We start from the raw sequence: 21524 nt of genomic DNA, 5'->3' as shown, positions 1-21524 counted from the left end.
CCTGGTGAGGCCACCAAAGGGTGCTGAGACCTCGTTTATGATGTCATTTTCAGTATTCCCTCCTTTAGCAATGACAATAAAAGTTAACTATTAAACCCATGTTTTCAACTTCCCACCATGGGTTCCCTACAAACACAAAACCAGCAGATTAAATCATTGAGATGCTGGGATGCCTCATGAAATAAAGGCAAATTCACCATAAATGGCCCTAGTCGTAGAACATCTGGCCAGCCCAGCTGCGTTTTCTCTGCATCAGTTGAGGACATAACAAAGACAACTGGTATCTACTCTTTCCAAATAACAAAGGCTCAGTTCTCCTCGGGGCAGCTAAACCAAGTGGGACATGGCAGACGGGGTGGCCCATGATGACTCATTTAAAGACCCTCAGAGTCGCCCCACCAGTGAAATTCCGCCTCCCCTATCCCCACTGTTTCTCTTTCTTTCAAGGAAAGGGATTAGGAAATATAAGCTGTGGTTGAAATAGTCTGTTTAATCTACTCTTGCGTTTATACCAACAAGGTCTTGGCTTGGTGTCGGGGCCTTTGGACTGACGCATTCATTTCCTTATTCATTCATTCAACAAATACGCATTCCAGTGCCATCCCCTGGGAGCACGGAAGTCGGGGGGCAGGGGAAACAGAGTCACAGTCCCCATGTTATTTACATGCTCGTGGGGTAAGAGTCGTCATGAAGTAAAGCATCAAGTAAAGTCGCCATGTCAGATGGTCCTGAGTGCTGGCAGTGAAGATGACAATGCACTGTGTGGGCCTCGGACACCCCCTTGGGCATGTCCGGGGAAGGCCTCTCTGAGGAGGTGCCACCTGTGTGAGACTGGAAGTCTCACAAGGAGCCAGCACATAAAGCTTGGGGGTAGGAAAAGAACATTTCAGGTGTTGAGGGACAGCACATGCACAGGCCCGAGGCAAAGAAGAGCCTGGCGCAGTAAGCCGCTGGCCAGTGGATATAAAGAAGGAAGCCAGTGACTGGAAGAGGAAGCTGCAGAGGGTGAGGAGCCAGACCGTGAATCAACATTCTGCTCTGGGAACCCATGCATTTGCTGCCCCTGCTTGGTTTTATCTATCAGATTTTGGCCATGGAACTTGGCGTGGTAATGCGCAGATCAGACGAGGATGTCAGCTTCAGCGAGCATTGTCCAGCAGCACAAAGGCCTTCAGGAGAGATGATAGCTGGGATGTGCAGCTCTGACCACATACCTCCACTTCCAGATATAAAATCTTCTTTCCCTCAGTCTCAATGTTTACAGCAAGTGTTTATTTGGTATTTATTTAGTCTTTGTATCAAATGCTGTTGCAGCAGCCCTTCTGTGATGACTGTGATGGTGGAAAAGCTCTCGATTTGGTTCTCTTAATCGGAGTGCTTGGAAATAGCAACATGTAGCTTTCAAGCACTTCAAATGTGGCTGGTGCAGCTAAGAAATTGAATTTTTAATTATATTTAATTGTAGTTCATGTAAAGTTATACTGGCTCTAAATTTAAATATAGGGCAGGGCAGCTCTGCAACCCAGACATACTTAACAGAGTTTATTCTCAGGAGGGTACTAGCAAGGACTTGGGTTTGCTCAAAACCTCAGCAACGTCTGTGATGGTTGAATTGTAGAGGAGAAAATGTTCAGGGGATGTAGTCCAAGTGGAGCAGCCTAAATTTTCACAGGGTTGTACCGGAATCGCAGACTCAAGTGTGAGAAGCAGTTGGTGGTGGTGGGAAGGCTGCAGAGTTGGGCGGATCTCGGCTCAAATCCCCACTCTGCCATTTGCCTGAGCAAGTGTTGGGCCTCGGTGTTCTTACCTGGAAAAGGAGATCATGCCCTCTACCTCAAAAGACTATTCAGTGAGTCAAAGTGTAGAAAGAAACGGGAATGAGGTCTGATTTATGTTGATCATTCGTTCATTCAACACATCTTTACTTACTGACTGATATTTCAAGCAGCCTTCCTGCCCTGTGTTTAAAACCTCTGGGGTGGCCGTGGGAGGACCCTCGGGGAAGAAAACATGGTTTGTAGGGGAGAGGAAGGAAAGAAAATAGTCAACATTATAATATGGACAGCCACTCACCTTTGTAGGACTCTCAAATGCTATAGGATCTGTATAGGATTCTCAAAGATCAGGGGTTTCCACAACTCTTAGACTTTTAGATAGGGACCAGGGACTGGGCAGGGGAGAATAATAGAAATTAGACAGATAGGGAAGGTTTGTTATTGTCTTCCCAACAACAACAAAAAAACAAAAGCATTAGAGCTGTCTTAAAAATTAAGCACAAACTGTTAACTGCACAGACTTTTATTAGTTTTAAAAAGCAGCAGCAGCAGTTCTCACTGGAGGTCCCACTGGTAGGAAAGGGAATGCAAGCGGGGTTCTTTTCTGCTCCCCAGGCAGAAAGGGTTTCTCACCCAAGCCAGTAGGTGTTAATCTGCTTAAGCCTGCCTGAGTGGGTCTGTTAGATTGCTGGCACATGGCCACTTAGGGTTTTGTTTCCCAGACCACAGGAGCCCATTTTTCCAAGAGTTCCACTAGCTTTTTGTTTGATAACGTCTATTTCCAGCAGCATTTACTCCTTCAACAACAAATTCAATGGAACAAAAATTTACTGAACACCTACTATTTGGCAGCCCCTCTGTTGGGGCTACAGAGATGAATAAGGAACAGTTGCTGTGCTCCAGGAGCTCACACAAAAGTAACGTCTGCTGCATTCTCGCAGGTGATGGCTGTTATCACTGCCTCCTCCCATTGCTTGGGGGGGAAAAAAAAAAAGAAAATCCTTTGGCTTCCTTAGCTGCCCCCCTTTAAATACCCACTGACCTCGCTGTGCTCTCCTGAGGTCCCAAAGGCTTGAAGGGTTAATTACTTGCTTGCTGTGGTGGGTGCATTGTTCTCCCAAACTTCCCACCCCCTCTACCCCCAATCCATTTCCAATTGTAAAATTTGCTTAATATATTTTAATAATGTTTTTCTTTTATATAGAGGCAATCCACATTCATTTTAGGAAAATACAGATAAGAAAAACTGTAAAATTTTAAAGCCATCCTCCATTCCATGACCCAGAGATAACCTGTTTTATTAAAAGGGCATTTAAAAAAAAATTATAACAGTAATCCAATTCCACATGCAGTTCAAAATTCAGAGAAGGCAAACATGCAAAATGCAGTCCACTGAAGACACACTCATTTGAAGGATCTTCCTCTGAGTCTTGGTGCACTATTATGAATGATGCCTAGCACATGGCCTGCTAGTCATTATGGGGGGAGGGCTTGGATGGGGGGCAGTGCAGGGTTGGGGAGTTGTGCAACCAGAAAGAGGTACTTCTGGCCATAATGGTGGATAATGAAAAATCAGAGAGCTGTGATCTTATAGGTAAACATGTTCAGAAGTTTGCTATAATTAGATAAATTACCATTGTTCTTCAAACATTTCATCCCTGGTGACAGAATGTGACCCAGGACTTGTCTTTCTTTCTTGGGATCTAAAATGGAATGACATTTCTGCTTAAGGAGGTCTGACACCAGAATACCTGATGATGAAGGGCTCTGGGAGAGCATTGCCAGCCCGCCATACACCTGGTTCTTTGACATATGTTCTCTCAGTCAATCGCACAACAGTCCCACAAGATAGATCATAGTAGTCCTGTTTTACAGATGGTGAAAGAAGGGCTCGTGATATTTAAGAGGCTTGCCAAAGGTCTGTCAGCTAGTGTGCAGCAGAAACAGGATCCAGAGCAAAGAGACATTATGGTAGAGCGAGTGGAAAGGGTGTGGTAGGCTGGGACGCTGGTCCCCCTGGGCCAGCCTTTCACCGCGGGCCTAAGCTATTTAAGATTCTCAGTTTTCCTGGAATAGACTTTGTGTGATGTCATTAGGCTGAAGTTAGTATCGTCAGAGGGAACAGTCCTGAGAATGCAGACACAGAGTCCATTGTAAGGGTGCTGTTGAGGAGCCGCTGAACAGTTCACAGTTGAAGGTATCTGGAACTGAGCTTAATTCCAAGGTAGTGTACTCCTGAGCTATTGGGTCACTCTTGTCAGGTTCCCCTCTCCACATTGGCTACTGGAAAAATCAACCAAGTTTAAGACCCACTTTAGGAAGAATCTGGGCCTTCAGGGTACACACATTTCACCTCGTTCCTGATGGTGCCTTGTGCTCCAATTTTGTTTTAATTCCTTTCATTCCCACTTTCACAATATCTTCTAGACTCTCCTATGGTCCTATATCCTCTCTTAAATTCTTTTATATTTAACTCAGTTTCCTCACCTATGACGTGCCTATCTATAAATGGACTATATCAGATGCTCAAAAGATAATATCTCCTTTCATGCTCTGGAATGAACCTTTGTCACTTCCTTTAAAAAAGGACATTATTTGCATTCCAAAAGAGTCTCCATTTTACAAAAGGGTTCAACACATAGTTGTTTTAATAGAAGCTGTATTTAAGGCATGACTCCGCTTTCACATACCTTCAAGGCTATTCCTTATGGGCAGAGGCCACAGAGCTGGCACCGTGCTGACCCACCAGCTCTGCTTCCCCTGCCACTCCAAGCCAGCGCAGCTGTTATCACATGCTATTTGCAAACTTTTGGCATGGAATGGACTGAATTTCTAAAGTTAAAAAAAAAAAAAAAAATCTTTTTTTTTCTCGGGGGATTCTTAAGATAGGCATTTTCTGCTGAAGAAAATACAGAATTAGGGGCCTCCCCAGTGGCGCAGCGGTTGTGCGCTGGGTTGCAAAGCTGCCCACAGCCTCTGCAGCGCTGGTTCAAAATCACCGCCGGCGAGGGTCCCACATGGCGCGCAGACCTCTCCTGCCGCGTCCGCTGCTCCCCTCAGCAGTGTATTTCATCAGTCTGCCTGTTCTGCCTTCCACTCTGGCTCTGGTGAATTCTCTCACCCTCCCCTGCTTCTGACTGTACCCAGTGCTTGTATAAATAAATCTTTAAACAAAAAAAAGAAAGAAAGAAAATACAGAATTAGAGGACCAAGTTTTCTTTTTCTTTCACCTTAAAGGTGGCCTCCAATTCTTCAGTTTTTCAAGTGCCTAGTAGGGGGTGTTAAATCCTATTCCCTCTGCCTTCTAAATTAGGTTTAATTATTTCTACCATATCAACATTCTAAACTTTTCAGAAGCCAAGTTGATAAGTTTATCTTCATCATTAATGATTTCTTAAACTACCATTTTTTAGTCTAACAAATTCATAAAATTGTTTAAGCATCTTGAGGGTTTCAAATCTTGCAAGTTTCTTTTCCCACTCCCTAGCACTTTCAAGGTATCCAATTAAAAATCAAATTAATGGAATTAATAGTATGTATGGAATAGGTCGCCGGTAAGGTCACTGTCTAATAATCTTCAAAAAGACCTGAACAGGCAGAGCCCAATAATCTACTTATGTTTGCTTAGAGCAATTTGTTGGATCCTTAACACCTGTTGAGTGGGGTGTTGGGAAGTCATTTGCCTGAGTTACGCTGCCTGGAGCTTGCTTTTGTTCCCTCTCCTTCCCTCCTTTTTCTGTCTTTCCCTTTTTTAAAATTTTTTTACTGAAAGTCTTAGGCCACCAGGCTCTGTGCTAAGCAGTGGCATCCAATGGTGGGCAAAATAGACAAGACCCCTACCCTCACGAAGCTTACAGGCTGGTGTTCCGGGGGTGGGGGGAGGGTTGAATAGACATTAATCTAATCATATTCATGAATGGGTGTAAGATTATACATCGTGGTAGGAACCATGAAGGAGAGATTCCAACAGACTGAACCTGCACTACAGTGTGGGTCTTGACCCAGGCTGTGGCTGGGAGACAGCTCTTCTCTTTGGAGATATAAAGAACGAGTGGGTACTAAGAGTGAGGGTTCCAAGCAGCAGAAGCAGCATGTGCAAAGGCTCTGTGGTGCTGCGAATCTTGGCACCCTGGAAAAAATCAGAAGAGTTTGTGGACCAGGCAGAACCAAGGCAGAGAGGGCGGGGGGCTGCTCCGGTACAGTCCAGTCAGCAGGGCCAGGGTCTGAAGACCGTGGCCTTCAGCTGAGAACAGTGGGGAGCCACTAAAGTATTGTAAGAAAGAACTGGGGGTGACTGATGCATCTTGATTTGTCTCTGCAGGGGCGATGCAGTCATACACGTGGTCGCTCACGTACACAGTGACAACGGCGGGGTCCCCGGCCGAGAACTCCCAGCAGCTGCCCTGCATGAGGAGTACCCATGTGCCCTCCTCCTCTGTCACACACAGGATACCAGTCTATCCCCACAGAGAGGAGCACGGGTAGGTGCCTTACTTCGAAGTCCTATTTTAAAGAGCGGGGTTTACTTAGCTTGTGCTCGGGCAGGGGAAGAGCGCCACCTCTGGCCGCACTCTCACAGTGCACTCACTTCCACCCTGAATGTCATTTCTCACCTGATCCCCAGGGCACCTGGGCGAGGTAGGTATGGGTAGCCCCGCTTTACCCATGAGGACATTGAGACTTGGGTGGGTGTGTTCAGTGCCCCAGAGTCACACCGCTGGTCAACGGTGGGGTGGGGCCACCCGTCTGCCCCTAGAGCCTGCGCTCTTCCCCGCAACATCTGGAAAGCCTCGGCTCACCACCTGCCCGGGGCTTCCCCCAGGTGGCTCTCGTGCCCCTGTGGCCTTGGAAGCACCAGGTAGGTCTCATCTTTTATGACTCGTTGAAACTACGGCTTCCCCAACAAGGGCGGAGGTCTCAGGAGGGTGGAAGTTAGGAGTGGGGTTCAGGGAACCCCTGTGGGTTTCAGTCGTGTTCTGGACCCGGAATAAATAAATCATTTATTTTGCCCGTACCTTTCTGAAACCTACCTAGTGCCGGGATGAATAAACATGTCCATTTAAAGTGCAGCCTGAGGCAGAGGGGCTTCCTGCTGTGGGGCATTGTCTTTATCAGGAGACATGAACCTTCCCGTGTCTGCTGTGCAGTGTCTGCTCAGCCGTGAGCCTTGGGGGTGTGGGCCCCACAGACCTGCTGCGGAGGGGACCCAGCAAAATGCTGCCAGGCGGCTCTCAGCATCCTCGTGGTCATTGCCATGTTCAGGTGGCCAGCCAGGAGGGCAGCCCTTATCTCCTCAGGGGCTTCTTAGAGTATTTTTCCATACTTTTAGAACAGACTTTGAAAGCTGGTTCAGAGAGCGTTTTGATGCTGCAGCGATGGCGGCATAGACACCCCAGGGTCCTGTGCCAGCGTCTGAGCTGTGAAGCTGCCATTAAGAGGAACCGTGATTATATCCCAGGTTTCCATGAGAACGTTCTACCTTAGAGAGTCTCCACATAGGGGGCCCTCGGATAACCACGGGCAGCAGCGTTCTGACAGATGTGAGAGGCAGTTTGTGAATAGCCTGAGGTCCCTCGGCCAGATGTGGGGCACCCAGGCTACCACTCCCCCCCCGGGGGCCCGGGGCCCTGGGGCCGCCTGCCCAGCCCCTCCCCCCTGGGAGCGGGCTCACAGCAGGTGCTGCGTCGTCCCTGTCATGGGGAGCAGAGGCCTGAACCATACGAAAACATAAATCCCAAAGTAATTTCTCTCCCCCCCACCCCCCTCCTTTGGCTTCAGGCTGTTAAGATGGGGCTTCTCAACACAGCAGGAGCGCGGAGGTTTCATCACTAATTATGTTTTGCTCAGGGCTGGCTGGGGTTCCCTGGGCGCTGGTTGGGAGGCCAGGGACTGTGCCGGGCGGTGCTGAGGGGAAAGGGAAGACCGTCTTGGGAGTTTGAGCTAAGCCACAACAGAGCCACAGGCTGGAGGTGACAAGGACCGCAAAGAAGAAAAGTGGGGGGGGGTGTGAAAAAGGACCAAAAGGAGGGGGAGGAGCAGAGGCGGTGGTCGCCCGCCCGGTGGGTCCTCCCTGCTGTCACTCAGCGTCCCACGTGCTCCGTGTGCTGTAGATACTCGGGGAGCTACAACTACGGGAGCTATGGCAACCAGCACCCGCACCCGATGCAGAGCCAGTACCCGGCCCTCCCCCACGACGCGGCCATCTCGGGGCCCCTCCACTACTCCCCGTACCACAGGAGCTCCGCGCAGGTGAGTCGGAGGCCGCGAGCCGCCAGGGCCATTCGACACGGTTAATAAGCACCTTCTGCACACTGCGGGCAGCCCGAGGGTCCCCGGGGAGAGGACGGTCCTCTGCTCGGCATCTTGCCCTCTCCCAGACAGACAGGGGTGCTCAGCTCTCCGCGTGCTCACGAACCGGGGTGCTAACCAGTCGCCTTGGTTCCGTCCTCTCTCTGCCCTCTCTCTTCAGGGTCCAGTCAGCCCTTTCCTCGGCGGCCCCTTCCCCATCTCCAGCCTCCTGGCGCCGACCCTCCCTCCGGAGCCCTGTCGAGACCTTTCTCTTGGCCTCAGCCTAGCTGATCTCTCAGCCTCCCACCCCTGTTCCCTTTCAGCCCAGCACCTCTTGTCCCCCAAAATCTCATCCTAAGAATCCTTCTGAAGTGGACCCTGTACCAGCTCCAAGTTGGGCTGCCTGTCTCCTTTGGCTCCTTCTGTCCAACAGAGCAAATCTCCTGCGTGGCCTGTGGTGGATAGAGGTGGCGGTTGCGCCTGTAGTGCCGCAGTCATGTGTGCGCCTCGTCTTATGCTTTCTCTTGTGTGTGAACCCCAATCTCAGCTGCTCACCATTCCATTCAGCTTGCATCCTCTGCATCTCCGCCTTCCCGCTGGCCTGGCCTCAGTGCAGGTCTCTCTCCAGCCCAGTGGATGACCACAGCCTTCCTGCTGGTCTCTGGGTCTCTGAAGTCTGATGACCACCACATCTTCCCCTTGGGCACATCCTTGCTTTGAGGTCAAGTCCAGTCTCCTAGCTTGTCTCACGAGACTCTTTGCCACCCAGCTTCTGCCTGCCTTTCTGGCCAGCCATGAGGCTCATATGTGTCCCCCACATCTTCACAGATCTCCTTCCCTGGACTGGGGTTCTCTTCTCCAGCTTCTCCTGCCTGGTGTTCGGGGTGAGCATTTCACTGTCTTGGCGGCATCTCCTGGCTTCCTCCAGGGCCTTACAAAGGGCCTCTCCTCCTGCCTTGCATGGCAGCCTAGACTTCTCCTGTTAGTAACACTTTGCCTGCTGTCATCACTGATTTGCCTGACTCCCTTGGGAGACCCCAAAGACCCTGAAGGCAAATGAAGTCTAGTGTCCCCAGGTCACACGATGCAGCCTCTAGCAAAAAGTGCAGTGCCTGTTACTGAACAGCTGCCACGTGCCAGGCTCTGAGTGAGCACTTTACACCTCCTCGCAGTAGCCCTTGCAGAAAAGGACGTGGGCGTAACTCTCCCAGGGATTTGGACCCAGCCACTGTCAGCCCCTCTACTCAGGCTCTTGGTCAGCACCCTGTCCCCTGACATATGCCAGCCTGCACTAAGGATTACTGGGCAGCTGAGTGACAAGAGCTGGGGTCAGCAGAGCAGTGGGGTGTGCTGCGGGGGATGCTTACTGCATTCTGCAGGCATGGGGGGGGGGGCGCCGAGGCAGGGTTTTGAGCCAGGGAGTGGTGCGAGGACACTCAGATGAACCAGGAAGGGGACTGTCAGGGAGTCTGGAAGAGAGATAGCAGGACTTGAGTTAAGGTGGAGGCCCCAATTACATCAGCTGTTGGCACACAGACTTCCCTCCAAGGGAGGGCACCGAGGAGAATGTATCCACAATATCCAGGCACGCAGGGCAAACAGGAGTCTGTTTTGATTTCCATCTGGAGCACCCAGGGGATCCCCAGTATAGTCCCCAGACAAGCCCAGAAGTTGATTCCACTAAATCATCACCTGGGGCTTTCACTCTAGGCCTCCAGCTGCGTCACGGGGAGAAGCCAGCTCCTTAGGTGCTGCTTCTCCTGGGGACCGAGCCTGCGCTCCGCAGTGTGACCGGCTGAAGGACTTCGAGCTGCTGTAGCCTGGGTTGCACCTAACAAGTCTAAGCAACTCGTTCATTCATTCATTCATTCCTGGAATGAGTGTGGGTGCCTGCTGGGTGGCAAGCACTTCGCTAGTAACTGGGAGTACACAGGAGACAGCAGTGTGGCAGGCCTGGGAGCGATTCCTCCAGTAGGGGGCACTAGTCTAGACATCTGTGGCCAGATGGGCCTTACAGCCCAAGTCACAGCTCCAAGCGTTATTCCTCTCCCTTCATCCCCTCAGCCCTCCTCGTGAAATTTCTGGAACTGATTTTCTGGGGTGGTCTTTGTAAAACCATTGCTGTAAAAAGAAGCCAGGGTCTCCTAAAGACCCACAGAGGCCAAGGTGATCTAAGGTAGACCTGCAGCATCCATTCTGGAAGCCGCAACAGTCCCCCAGCACACTCGTGGCACAGCTGGCCTTCATCGAAGGGCCAAGGACTAAAGGCAACCCGTGGAGGAGCCCTCTGAGTCCAGACTTGATGGGAGAGCCAACTCGGCTCTGGAAACCTTCTGACCTTCATGCCCTGTGGCCCTGGGACAAGGTCCTTTGACAACCTCTGACCCCTAACACACACACACGCACACACACTGTCCTTAGGTCCATTTGTGAAGTAGGATGGGGAGAAGCTAGTTATATCACATCCCTACCCAGGTTGAGGTCCGTGCTTCTCCCGGGGAAGATACTGTCTAAAGACCAAGAATCTTCTCTTTTGTTCTAACACTTATGCACCAACCACTGTTTCCGACACTTTCAAAATACACAAACTCACTTAATTCTCACAGCAACCTCGGGAAGAAAGCATTTTTCCTCTAGATTTTTAAGGATGGTGGTGGGGGCGGGGGGAGGGAAGCAGCCTCAGCAGGTCCTTTGCCCCGGCAGACGCCAGTGTGAGATCTCCCGCTCTACCCCCCAAGCTGGCGGTGCTAACATTGCTACACCTGTGTGGGCTAGGCGGGCGGAGGTAAATTCAAGAGGTGACTGTGAATATTCTCAGTAAGTTTCATGTTACCAAAGAGAAAGAAACCCAAGACACCCGATTTCCTTCCTTTCTTGGCACTTTGGTTTAAGGTTGAGCATGAAGGGAAAATCCGCAGCGGGGCTGATGAGTTTTAGTTTTCCAGAGCAAAGGTCAAGCTGTTCCAGTCCCAAGGAGTGAACAGGACACTCCATCACGGCAGAGTCACTGGGGGAAAGATCAGCCTGAATTGTGGAAAGTCACGATTAGAGAACGGGGTTAAAGAATGCAGTGAGTTTCCAACACAAGAGTCGCTGAAACCAACTTCTCCCCAAAATGCTGCCACGCTTGCCTTAGAAAACTGGCAGCACACACCTGCCAAATGCTGTCGTGGCTCCCGCTCACCCGAGCGCAGGTGCTGCCAATAATTTGAAGTGATTTGCTTTTTGAAATAGAGTAGGTGTGCGCCTCTGTGTATGCTGTCTCTTTGCACGACACGTGCTTTCTTCCTGGGAAACCCAAAGGGGCACCTCCAGCCCTGCCTGGAGTCTCATAATTTCTGAGATAGTGAATCCAGATGAATGAGGTTCCACCAAGTCAAGTCTTGAGTTATTTCAGGAAAAACACCCTTCCGGCAACTGTGCTGCACTTGTCCATGCCAAAGTGAGCAGGGGGTGATGTCAGGCTGCCCCTCTTGGGGTTTCCTATCCTAATGCCTGACCAGACAGAGAAAACAACTCAGACCCAAATTCTCACCTCCAAAACATTTCTGAGCTTCGTTCAACATGTTTGTGGAACCACCCCCCACCCCCGGCCCTGTCGGCACCGTGAGTGTGAACCGGGTCCTTGATCTCCAAAGCTGTGGTACCAACCAGAAGCTAAAACACCTTAGTGTGGACTAGGAAGCTATTCCTCCTTCCTTTCTGTGTGGCCAATGCTCAGCCTTGCCTGTTAGCGTCACCACATTTACAAACTCTCCAGCACCCTGCCCAGCCCGGGGTCAGGGGTCCGCTGTCTCGAGGCCCAGTGACGGCCACAGGTCTGCTGAGGATGCTCCACTTTGGGGTCGTACCCAGGGCCACAGGGAATCGAAGTCACTCAGTCACAGTGGTGTGAGGTTTCTCAAGTGCAGAGGCAGGCTTCCTGAGTTCAAATCCCCACTTTGCCTCCGACTTCCTCCTCTGACAAATGGGATAATTATAGTTCCTATTCCTCGGGCTGCTGTGAAGGTGAGTGGATTTAAAAAGGTTAGAACAGGGCCTGGCTTGTGCGCTGGCACTCGTCAGTGAAATGAATGAGTGGATGAAGGGAGCCTTACTCTGGTATTAAGTTGCTGTGTGACCTCAAGCAGGCCCTTCCCTCATCTGTAGCAGGAGTCGTCGACCCACACAGTCGGCCATCTTTCAGGCTCTCCCTATAGTCAGTGGACCACGTTCCTGAGTCTACAAAGGGTATCAGTGTTTGGCTAACACGTTTCAGGCCCTTTGTACACAGGAGCTCAGAGTGCTGCACAGACATTTCTCCAGTTGACCCTGGCCCTAGAAGCACAGCAAATCTAAATTATCTGATGGGCTATTGGGGAGCTCGTCCTCTTCCCGGAGAGGCCCACGGGAAGGCTGGCTGGGGTGGGCCCGCTGGCAGAAGTTGGGTGCGGTGAGAGCCGCCTTTCATAGGAAAATAGTTTGTGCCCCTGACTGGGCCACCTTTCACCTCTTGCTCAAGTAGGAGCCCCTTTGGGAAGGGTCAGGGATAAAGGGTTCATTCTTCCCTTTCCGTGGGCAGGAAAGTCAGGCCTTAGCGCCGGGGAGTTGCTTCTCAAAATAGAACTTCCTAATATGGTTCCAAGGAGGCCCAAGGTCAATCACGGCAGAGATGGACTCACGCCAGGGCCGTCAGACAGGACCTTCTGACCACATGGGCAAGTGCGGGCACACACATGGGTGCACAGGCACCCCTCACACACCTCCTGGAGGGGGGGGCCCGGCGCCTCCAGCTCCACGTTGGCATGCCCCGCAACTGCGTGTGACGTGACCTAGAAAATGGCCACTTCCTGTTACGGGCCCTCAACAAAAGGCGCCTTTATTCTGGACAGAGCTCTCTGGACCCCGGGGTCTATGCCTGGCCTGCTTTGGGACCCCGCATGAAGCCGGATGTGGGGTGTGAAAGGTGAGGCGGGTGCAGGGGCCCGCCCCGGCCGCTCCCGCCAGCCTAAATAGAAGCTTCATTGGTGGCTTTCATCGCCAGGCCCAGGCGTGGGCACTCGGTCTCTCGTCTTTCAATGGCCTCTTCACCATGGGGAAAGCGAGTCACTGACTCATTTGCAATTAGCTGACCTAACAGGACAGAACTTTCCATGCCGGATTCTGTGGTAACAGAATTTTATTGTCACATTGGAGATATTTTGAGCCCGTCTCATTTCCAGGCAATTACTCTTCTGAGTCTGTAACACAACTCCTGGGCACAGCTGCATCGAGGGTCCTGGATTAGGCACAAAAGCCACACTCTCTGGGGCGCTGTGGGCAGGAGGCCCCAAGCCCACACTGGGACGTTTTACCTGCACAAAGCAAGGCGAGCAAGGACTCGTCAGAGCCAGCAAGCTGAGGCCAGGTCAGACGAGAAAGGGCTGGCGCCGCCCTGCAGGGGAGGAGAGAGCTTGAAGGAAGCGTGGCAGAGAAAACTACTCCAGGACAGGCTCACACGCCAGCTCTCCCACTGGCCCACGATCGGGTAGGGCCCTTAGGCTCGTGGGCCCTGGCTTCCCATCTGTATGTCAGAGGGTTGGAGAACACGACCCTAAACCTTCCCTTAGTGGCAACATCCCAGGGTTCGTTCACCAGACGGTTGCGCAGCACCTGCTGACAGGCGTGATTCTAGACAGTGGGAATGGGGTGGCCAATGTGGCACAACCCCGCGGGGGCTTAGGATGAACCTGACCCCATGCAAAGGAGACAGTTGCTGAGGTGAGATTTGAGCGGAACATGACCAGAGCATGACCACAATAGCAGGCCCGTGAGGGGGCTGGAGGGGCTGGGTGGTGAAGGCCGGACACCCTCTCCGGAGATGGGAAGCAGCTTGGCAGGCCACAGGACCAGAGAGCAGGCCTGTGTGCCCCCGTGCAGGCATCCAGGGAGCGTACTGAGACACTATCAGGAGGGGAAGCAGACTCTTTTTAAAACTTACGGACTACTTTGTAAAACTTCTTAATATTCCGTGTCACACAGCTGGGATCCTGTTTCTTGGACAGGGCCCAAACTGCTGAGTCTCTCTGGGCTTTAGAGTAAGTCCTGCTAGCACCCTACTGCTCAGGCCGAGTCCCCCCACCCCTCCACCCGTGGCTACCCTACAAACAGCGTCCTCCCCATCCCCACACTGCAGAGCACACTGGGGGGGGGGGGAGGGGTTGCTTAAGTGTTGATTGGACTGGGAATGATGAGCGCCTCGGTGCGCGTTCTGGTCCCCTTGGTGCCTTCTCCCTCGAGTCCCGGATGCCACCCCACACCCTTTGCCTGCTTTCCTACCTGTTTTTTTTTTTTTTTTTTTTTTGACTGTGAAGTGGCCGCACTTTGCTATGGGAGGCACGTGGCCGTGCACAGGGTAAAAAAAACGCCTCACTCTTGGCAGTTGGGCCCCCCTCTCTTGCCTTATGAATTGGTTCTCTTTGCCCGCTTTGGGCCTGAGAGACACCCTTCCTGAGCTCCCCTCGGGCTCCCACTCAAAGAAGCAGAATGGCTTCCTCTGGTCCCCCCTCCACTACGGGGAGCAGCCATTGTTATCACAGCCTCTCCTCCAGCCCAGCGGCTGTCTAGGCTTCAGCCAGGCTGTCTCCCTCACAGGAGGCAGCCTCCCACCTAATCCCTCCGGGCTCCACTCTCCAACTGTCAGGGAAGACAGATGGGGAGCAGAAGAATTCACACATTCACACACACACTGTCCTCCTCGCTGCCCTAGCCATCCTTCTGGACCGGCTCCTGTCCTTGCTGGGGACAGGACGGATGGCAAGGGCATCTTTGTGTGGCCTGGCCTGCAGACTCCCGCTCTCAGAGGGGGCCTGGAGCTCCTCCCCTTCCTCCCCTCTGACGGTACTAAAAGGGGCTGATTTGCATAGCTGTCTTGGCAACGGAGAAGAATGTAAGAGAAGCAGCACTTGGGGGCACTTCTCTGATTCCTAATTCTTTCTCGGCTGCTTCCCCCCTCTTGTAGTCACTAACACCTGTTTTCCTGACCTGCTCAGCAGCTCCTCTTCCCTCTCCTTTCAGCTGGCTTATGTTGACTCCTTCTTCCACGCTTGCATCCAGCCTGGTAATTTACCATTTCCTACTTGTGCATCTTCTGGGGCTGGAGTGAATGTGAACCAAAAAGAGAGCTGTTCTCTAAATGATAGGCACTAATAATAACCTTTGAAGCTGTTGACTTGCTTCCTCTTCAAAAGCCGGCTTTCAGGCTGCAGTTCATAATTGAATTCAACTGTAAAATGCTATTTTTAATAATGTCATTGTGTTTTACCTGGCAGTATTGTTCTCGCGGGAGGATGGAGTGTGGGACCTGTCACATCTCCATAACCGAGGACGAAACGCACAACCATCAATCCCTCCAGAGCTAGAGGGGCACGTTCACTCTCTCTCTCCCCTGCATTCCCAGGGTGGCTATTTCTCTTTTGGGGCTTGACTTCTCCAAATTTCCCAGATTAAGAGCGCGCTGTGGGACTTCCTTTGCGTTTCTCCTGTTGCTTGCTGCCTAGACCAAGGTTCAAGCTCTGAGAAGTTCGGTGACGCCTTTCCATGAACTCTCTCAGAGCATCTTGAGAAAGTTAACTTAAAACCGACTGTGAACATGACTGTCTTGTGTATTTGCAACTCCAAGCTAATTTTAACTTTGTGGAATTTCTTTCCCTTCAACAAGTACCCTTTCAATAGCCCCACTTCCCGGATGGAACCTTGTCTGATGAGCAGTACTCCCAGGCTGCATCCTACCCCGGTCACCCCCCGCTGGCCAGAGGTGCCCACAGCCAACACGTGCTACACGAGCCCGTCTGTGCACTCCACGAGGTACGGAAACTCTAGTGACATGTACACGCCCCTGACCACGCGCAGGAATTCCGAGTATGAGCACATGCAACACTTTCCTGGTTTTGCTTACATCAACGGAGAGGCCTCCACGGGATGGGCTAAATGACTGCTATCATAGAAATCCGTATTTAATATTAATAATAATTATTAATAATAATAATAAAAGCCCCCAATGCCCATCCCCTAGAAGACTTTATCTGTGTATATCATAACTCATGGACTCTTATTCCTAGGCTGCCATCTTCCTAATGAAAGTGAGGCTGGGATTCGGTACGGGATGGATAAACTTTAGTGCAGAAATGGGCCCCGCTAAAAGTCAGTGAGATTGGGTTCCCGTAGCCAAGCCAGACTTGACTCTTTCGAGAGAGCACTATAACTGGGCAGGCCAAGCTGTGCCTTTCCCTCTGTTCCATGACTTTCCTTTGTGTTGGCCACCACGCCCAATAAGCTCCTTGTTTGTCCTGTTGACAAAAGCTCTTTAGTCTTGAAGGATGGAGACCGGAGACAGAATCTGGTTTGCGTTCTTGGATGGGCACATAATTTACCAAGAACATCCATCTTGCCACCTTTCTGTCCTCTTGCGCTTACCCTGAATGGCCCTCAGATATGCTCTACGTGTCCCTTCCTCCTGGTGAGGTCCTCACTACTTCCTGGAACACCGGGGCTCCACGGAGGGGTCTGGAAACCCCAGACTCCCCGTCCCACTCACATCCGTCTCAGTACCGGCGTTGTCCTGGCATGTCAGCACTCTCTAGAGGGAAGGCGGAGGCCTGCTCCTATGCCTTAAGTCGGTGGGAGGTCTGTAGGGGACTGGCCCTTCTACAGGCAAGTATTTGTCCTAAGTTTGCACAATGGCTAGTGTCCGCAGAAGGCAGGAGAGGGTCTTTAAGTGGTGTGAGAATGTGGATTTGTGGCACTGAGTATCACACTCAGCTCTGCTGTATTAACTTTGTGAATCTGAACGGGCCAAGCGTTAACTTACCAAGCACCAAGTGTGAAAATGACTTTCATGGTTCCTTCATAAGACTATAAAAATTTCCGACACTTTGAGAGAAAAAAGAAATTTCAAAGCTGTGCCTTTGAGCCTATACTATACTGTGTATGTGTGGAAATAAAAAAATGTATTGTACTTTTGGAAAATTTTTTCGTAGGCATTTTTCTGTCAGATTGGTAGCAATTTGTGAGGTTTGTTAGAGATTAACATAGGGTTTCTTTCTGTATTATAAAATGCACCAAGCAATTATGGTGGACCTATTACCCTATGGGTAAGAAATAAATGGAAATATGACATCGGATGTTTTAGCAATTGTTTTGTAAATAAAATCTTTGATCACACCACTCAGTGTGATAATCATGTCTACAGCTAAAATGGAAATAGTTTTATCTGTACAGTTGTGCAAGGTATGAATGGTTTCAACTCAAATAAAAAGTATTGGAAAAAACCTGCTTTTTTCATTTTCATTTTGCACTTGACACGATCTCTGTGTGCGTGTGTGCAATATAAACAACATCCTGGATATTTAGGGTGTGGGTCGGCAAACTAAAATGGTCTGATGCGTTTCTGTTCATCCAGTTCCCTATCATCTTGTCATAAAAAAAAAATCACTAAAATTTGGATAGGCCATGCATCCGGTCCTTGAAGAATGATGAGACTGGTCGGGGACCAGTTCTACATGCAAAGAAGGACTCATCTAGGTTTGCACAGCGGTGTCAGCAAAGGGCAGGACAGCGCTGACAGGGAATATTACTCTTTAGTACCAGCATCGTTCAAAGGGTCCCCTGGCACTTAGTTCATTATATCTGTAGCGACACTGGGTGTAAGACACTTCAAGTGCAGTACCTTAAATAATAAACTTCTGGAACAGAAGAGTGACAGGATAATATTTATTGAGTATCAAATTCCTCTTCAGTGCTGCATTTTGAGTTGAGGGCCGAGGAATGGGTTATAGAGGCAGAATATTATCTGTTCTGCCCCAACATTGAGCATGTGAAATTCAGAGCCTCCGATTTCCAGAAACGGCAGTAGTGACTATAAGGCATGAGAACTTGACAACTCAGTTTGCATTTTGAAAGATTTATTTTTAAAACCAACCTCTTACTTGCTATTACATAACATTTATACCTGAAAAGGATTTTAAGATTAAAATTGTAGATTTTGCACTGCATCCCCTTGAAACAATTCAGCTAAACTGTTCTACAAACAGAAAGTAGATGTTGGAATTTACCCTCCGAAGGTAAACTAGTTTGATGTTTCGGCCACGATCCATTCGTCGTCTCTCTGTGAAGACAGGAGGAGAAAGGATGACATTTCACATGGTCACTGTATAATAAAATGGACCCGCGGCTAACTGGCTTGTCACACTCTCACACTTCAAAGCTGGGGTTCCATAAATGACAGAGGAGAGTAAATCTGACTTTTGACTTAACTAAGCACCAAAAATTAGGCAATTGCCAGATTCTCTAGCCAAGTAGCAACAGCATGTAATAAACAACACCCAGGTACGAGAAACAGCCCCCAGCTCATTAAATGGCATTCATCTTTAGACAAAAACAGTCACAATTCACAAGGACCTGAATCCTGGAGTGACCTTCCGTTCTCTGGGAGCACGTGTACCCTCCGTGCAGCACGCCCAGGACCAGGCGTCTCCAGCACTGCAGGAAGAAGGAGGCTTTAGATGAGGGACGTGGCCACCACACATTCTCTATAAAGCACAAGGTGCCCATCCTGAGAAGCAGAGTGCACTACCCAGGTGCCCAATTGTTCTACACCTCGATCTTCCGAACTGAGAAGGGGCTCACCAGGGACAGACAACTGCCGTGTGAGCTCAGAACTCAAAGGCACCTCCTCTCCCTCAGAGGGTTCCTAGCCAGTCACTAGAATGGGCATGGGCAAGGCTGGCAGCTGGGAGTGGGGCCAGTCACTTGTCAGAGAAAGAACAGAGGAGTCTTGGCAATAAAGGGGCACTCCCCTGTTTAGGATTCTTTCTGAAAAGGACGCTGCCAGCTTGAAACTGGCTGAAGCCATGAACAGCAGCCAGGATGGCTCACCCACGTCGCAGGCCTGGAGTGTCCGAGGCCTCCATCCTGCTGTGCCCTTTGTCGGGCCTCTGGTGCAGCCCAGGTCTGGAACGAAAGGGAATCTGCGGCCCCTCTGAGAATGCAACCCAGTCACGGGCCCATCATCAAAGTGCTTGCCGTTGGGTCAGCCCAACCTAAATGGGGAGAGGGACTGAGGCTGTGGAAAGAGAACCAAAAGGGCGTCGTGGCTTCACTTCACCACCACGCGACCCTGGTGGGGTCACCTCCCCGCTCTGGACCTCACGAGGGCACGTCATTCGACTATGACATTCCCAAATTACAGCCTGCGTGCTGATGGGCCAGGGCGGGCAGAACTGGTGAGGGGGGTGGGCAGCTTGGGGGAGAACAAAGAATGGATTGGCAGCTGGGCAGTGATTCAGGGAGCAGCCGCAGGAGAGCAGGTGACGCTCCACCAGCTGGTACGACTAAGCAGCCTGAGGCCCCTGCCCTTGAACCCAGCCCATGTACCTGCACCGCCACCCCCGAGCAAAGGGCCACCCAGCCAACCCACCCCCTCTTACATGACTGGATGGTTGTCATCTGCCCTTCTCCCCTCCAAGAATTGTTCATAATATTTGCTTTAAAGCGACATCGATCAGCGTGTCTGAAGGAACCTGGAGAAGGAAGGAGAGAAAGCAGGTTATTTGTCCCAACTTCTTACATCTTTTAAAGGCAGATTTGCGAGATTAAAAAAAAAAAATTAAACCCTGGAAAGGGGAGAGTGTAAATTCTCCCCTCCCTGGGGGAAGAGTGGGGAGGGGAGGCAGGGGAGGGTAAGGGGGCTGTTGTAAGTCTCCTGAAGCTCTCTGAGAGGGCTGCAGACATAATCATCACAGGGAACTAAAAGTTTTTTAAAATTAAAGATGGGTATAGTCATTGGCTTCAAAGTGAGATCAAATCCTGGATCCACTGAGGAGGATGAGGTAGGGCAGGACGTGAGTGGTTCTCCATGCTGGCTGCCATTAGAGTCACCTACCCAACTCTTTTTTTTTTTTTTAAAGATTTATTTATTCAAGAGCTGGGGTACAGGCCAGAGGTGTGGGAGGGCAAGAGACCTCACCAGAGACAGAGCGGGGAGCAGAACAGGCAGACAGACCGAAGACACTGCCAAGGGGAGCAGCGGGCGAGGCAGGAGAGGTCTGCCCCGCCATGTGGGCTGCTCCCTAGCCGGCAGGGAATCGAACCCGCGCTGCAGAGGCCGCGGACAGCCCCACAGCGCTGCGCTCAACCTGATGCACCACCGGGGAGGCCCTAGAGTCATCCACCCAACTTACAAAAATTACCGATGGATACAGGTCACACCCACAGTAAATAGTCGCCTTGGAACGGGACAAGGCTTTCGAAGCTGATTCTCAGATGCTGCCCAGGTTGAGAAACAGGACCCCTTCTACCTTGAAGTCCTAAGACCCAGGTTCTGCTGTTCCCTGACCATGCAAGGCTCATTTTCACACGGTACCAGTCTGCCCAGGGTGGCAAAGGGTGACACTGCATAGTAATGGACTCTATGGACAGTTTCCCCACAGCTGACAACCCTGCCCTAACTGCACTATTCCGTTTGCCTCCAGCCCAGCCCACCTCCCTGCCACTTTGCTGCCTGCCCTTCTAACCTGGCACTTCTCTGCTCCAGTTCCTTGGCAGCCTCCCAAGCTAAGCCAGCTTGGACCTGGCCCTTGCGGCTTCCTCTTCTTCCAAGGAGGTCAGAACCTTTTGTGCTTCATCAGCCTCCTCCCTGAAGCTCTGCCCCCCTCCCTCCTCCTCGTGCACCTCACCCCCCCTCCAGCCTTCTCACCCCCATATTTTGCTGCTGCTGGTGTAGGTGGGACGGAAGTCGTGGGCCCCAAGAGTTGAAAAAAGAGCTGTTGCTAGGAAAGGAGTGTGGGTGAAGAGAGAGGGTGGGCGGGAGGGATGGGCTCCCCAGTTTTGTTCCTCCCGTTGTCATCACAAATGCCTCAAGAGCTAAAACCAGTTGTTTAAGAACTATTATGAAAAATAATGAGGTCTGACCGTGACAGCGGCGGGGGGGGGGGGGTGGGGGGGGGGAGGGGAAGAGACTCAGTCTCAGAAGCAGCTGTGGTGTTGATACTTGGTATTTATAACCGTCTCCTCGGAGAAGGGAAAAGCCACCGCGACGTTTCGTGAATTCTCAAGGAACTGCCCCGAGGTGCCCCCTCCAGGGATGGTATCCAGCCCATCCTGGCCCCGGCTCCATCTCTCAGAAATAGCTGCCTTGTGTCTTGTAAATCTCAGAAACTTAAACTGCTAAGTGTCTTCTTAAGAAGGGCAAGGCAGTCTCCTCTCCTCACCTCACCCTGCGCGACCTGAGGCAGACTTTCTGTGAAATCCATCGGCCTCCATCTCTAGAGGCTCACGAGGCCCGAGGCCTACTGTGCGCCAGGCACATCAGGCGCACCCCCTCCACTTCTCACCACCTCCTCGCCTTGTCGGTGGTGTAATCACGTCTGCTCACGGGCCAAGGGGCAGAGGCCCAGTGGGCCCACAGTCACGGCCCGGCTGGGATCTGAACAACAAAGCTGCCCC

At 51.2% G+C, this 21524-nt stretch overlaps 1 protein-coding gene across 2 annotated transcripts in view; it reads left to right on the top strand.

Moving 5' to 3' along the window:
- RFX4 (regulatory factor X4) overlaps positions 1-16014 on the top strand; it is a gene marked incomplete at both ends in the record, with an annotated part of 108838 nt that extends 92824 nt beyond the window's left edge. For both annotated transcript variants that reach the window (XM_084255783.1, XM_084255784.1), the window contains 3 exons: positions 6097-6256; positions 7886-8024; positions 15742-16014. In XM_084255783.1, coding sequence (XP_084111909.1) covers positions 6097-6256; positions 7886-8024; positions 15742-16014 — 572 coding nt within the window. The remainder of the gene's footprint in view (positions 1-6096; positions 6257-7885; positions 8025-15741) is intronic.
- Between the last annotated feature and the right edge of the window lie 5510 nt (positions 16015-21524).

The sequence above is a fragment of the Talpa europaea genome (assembly GCF_964194135.1).
Source record: "Talpa europaea genome assembly, chromosome: 15".
Lineage (NCBI taxonomy): Eukaryota > Metazoa > Chordata > Mammalia > Eulipotyphla > Talpidae > Talpa > Talpa europaea.
This window is presented reverse-complemented; position numbering and strand designations above follow the sequence as displayed.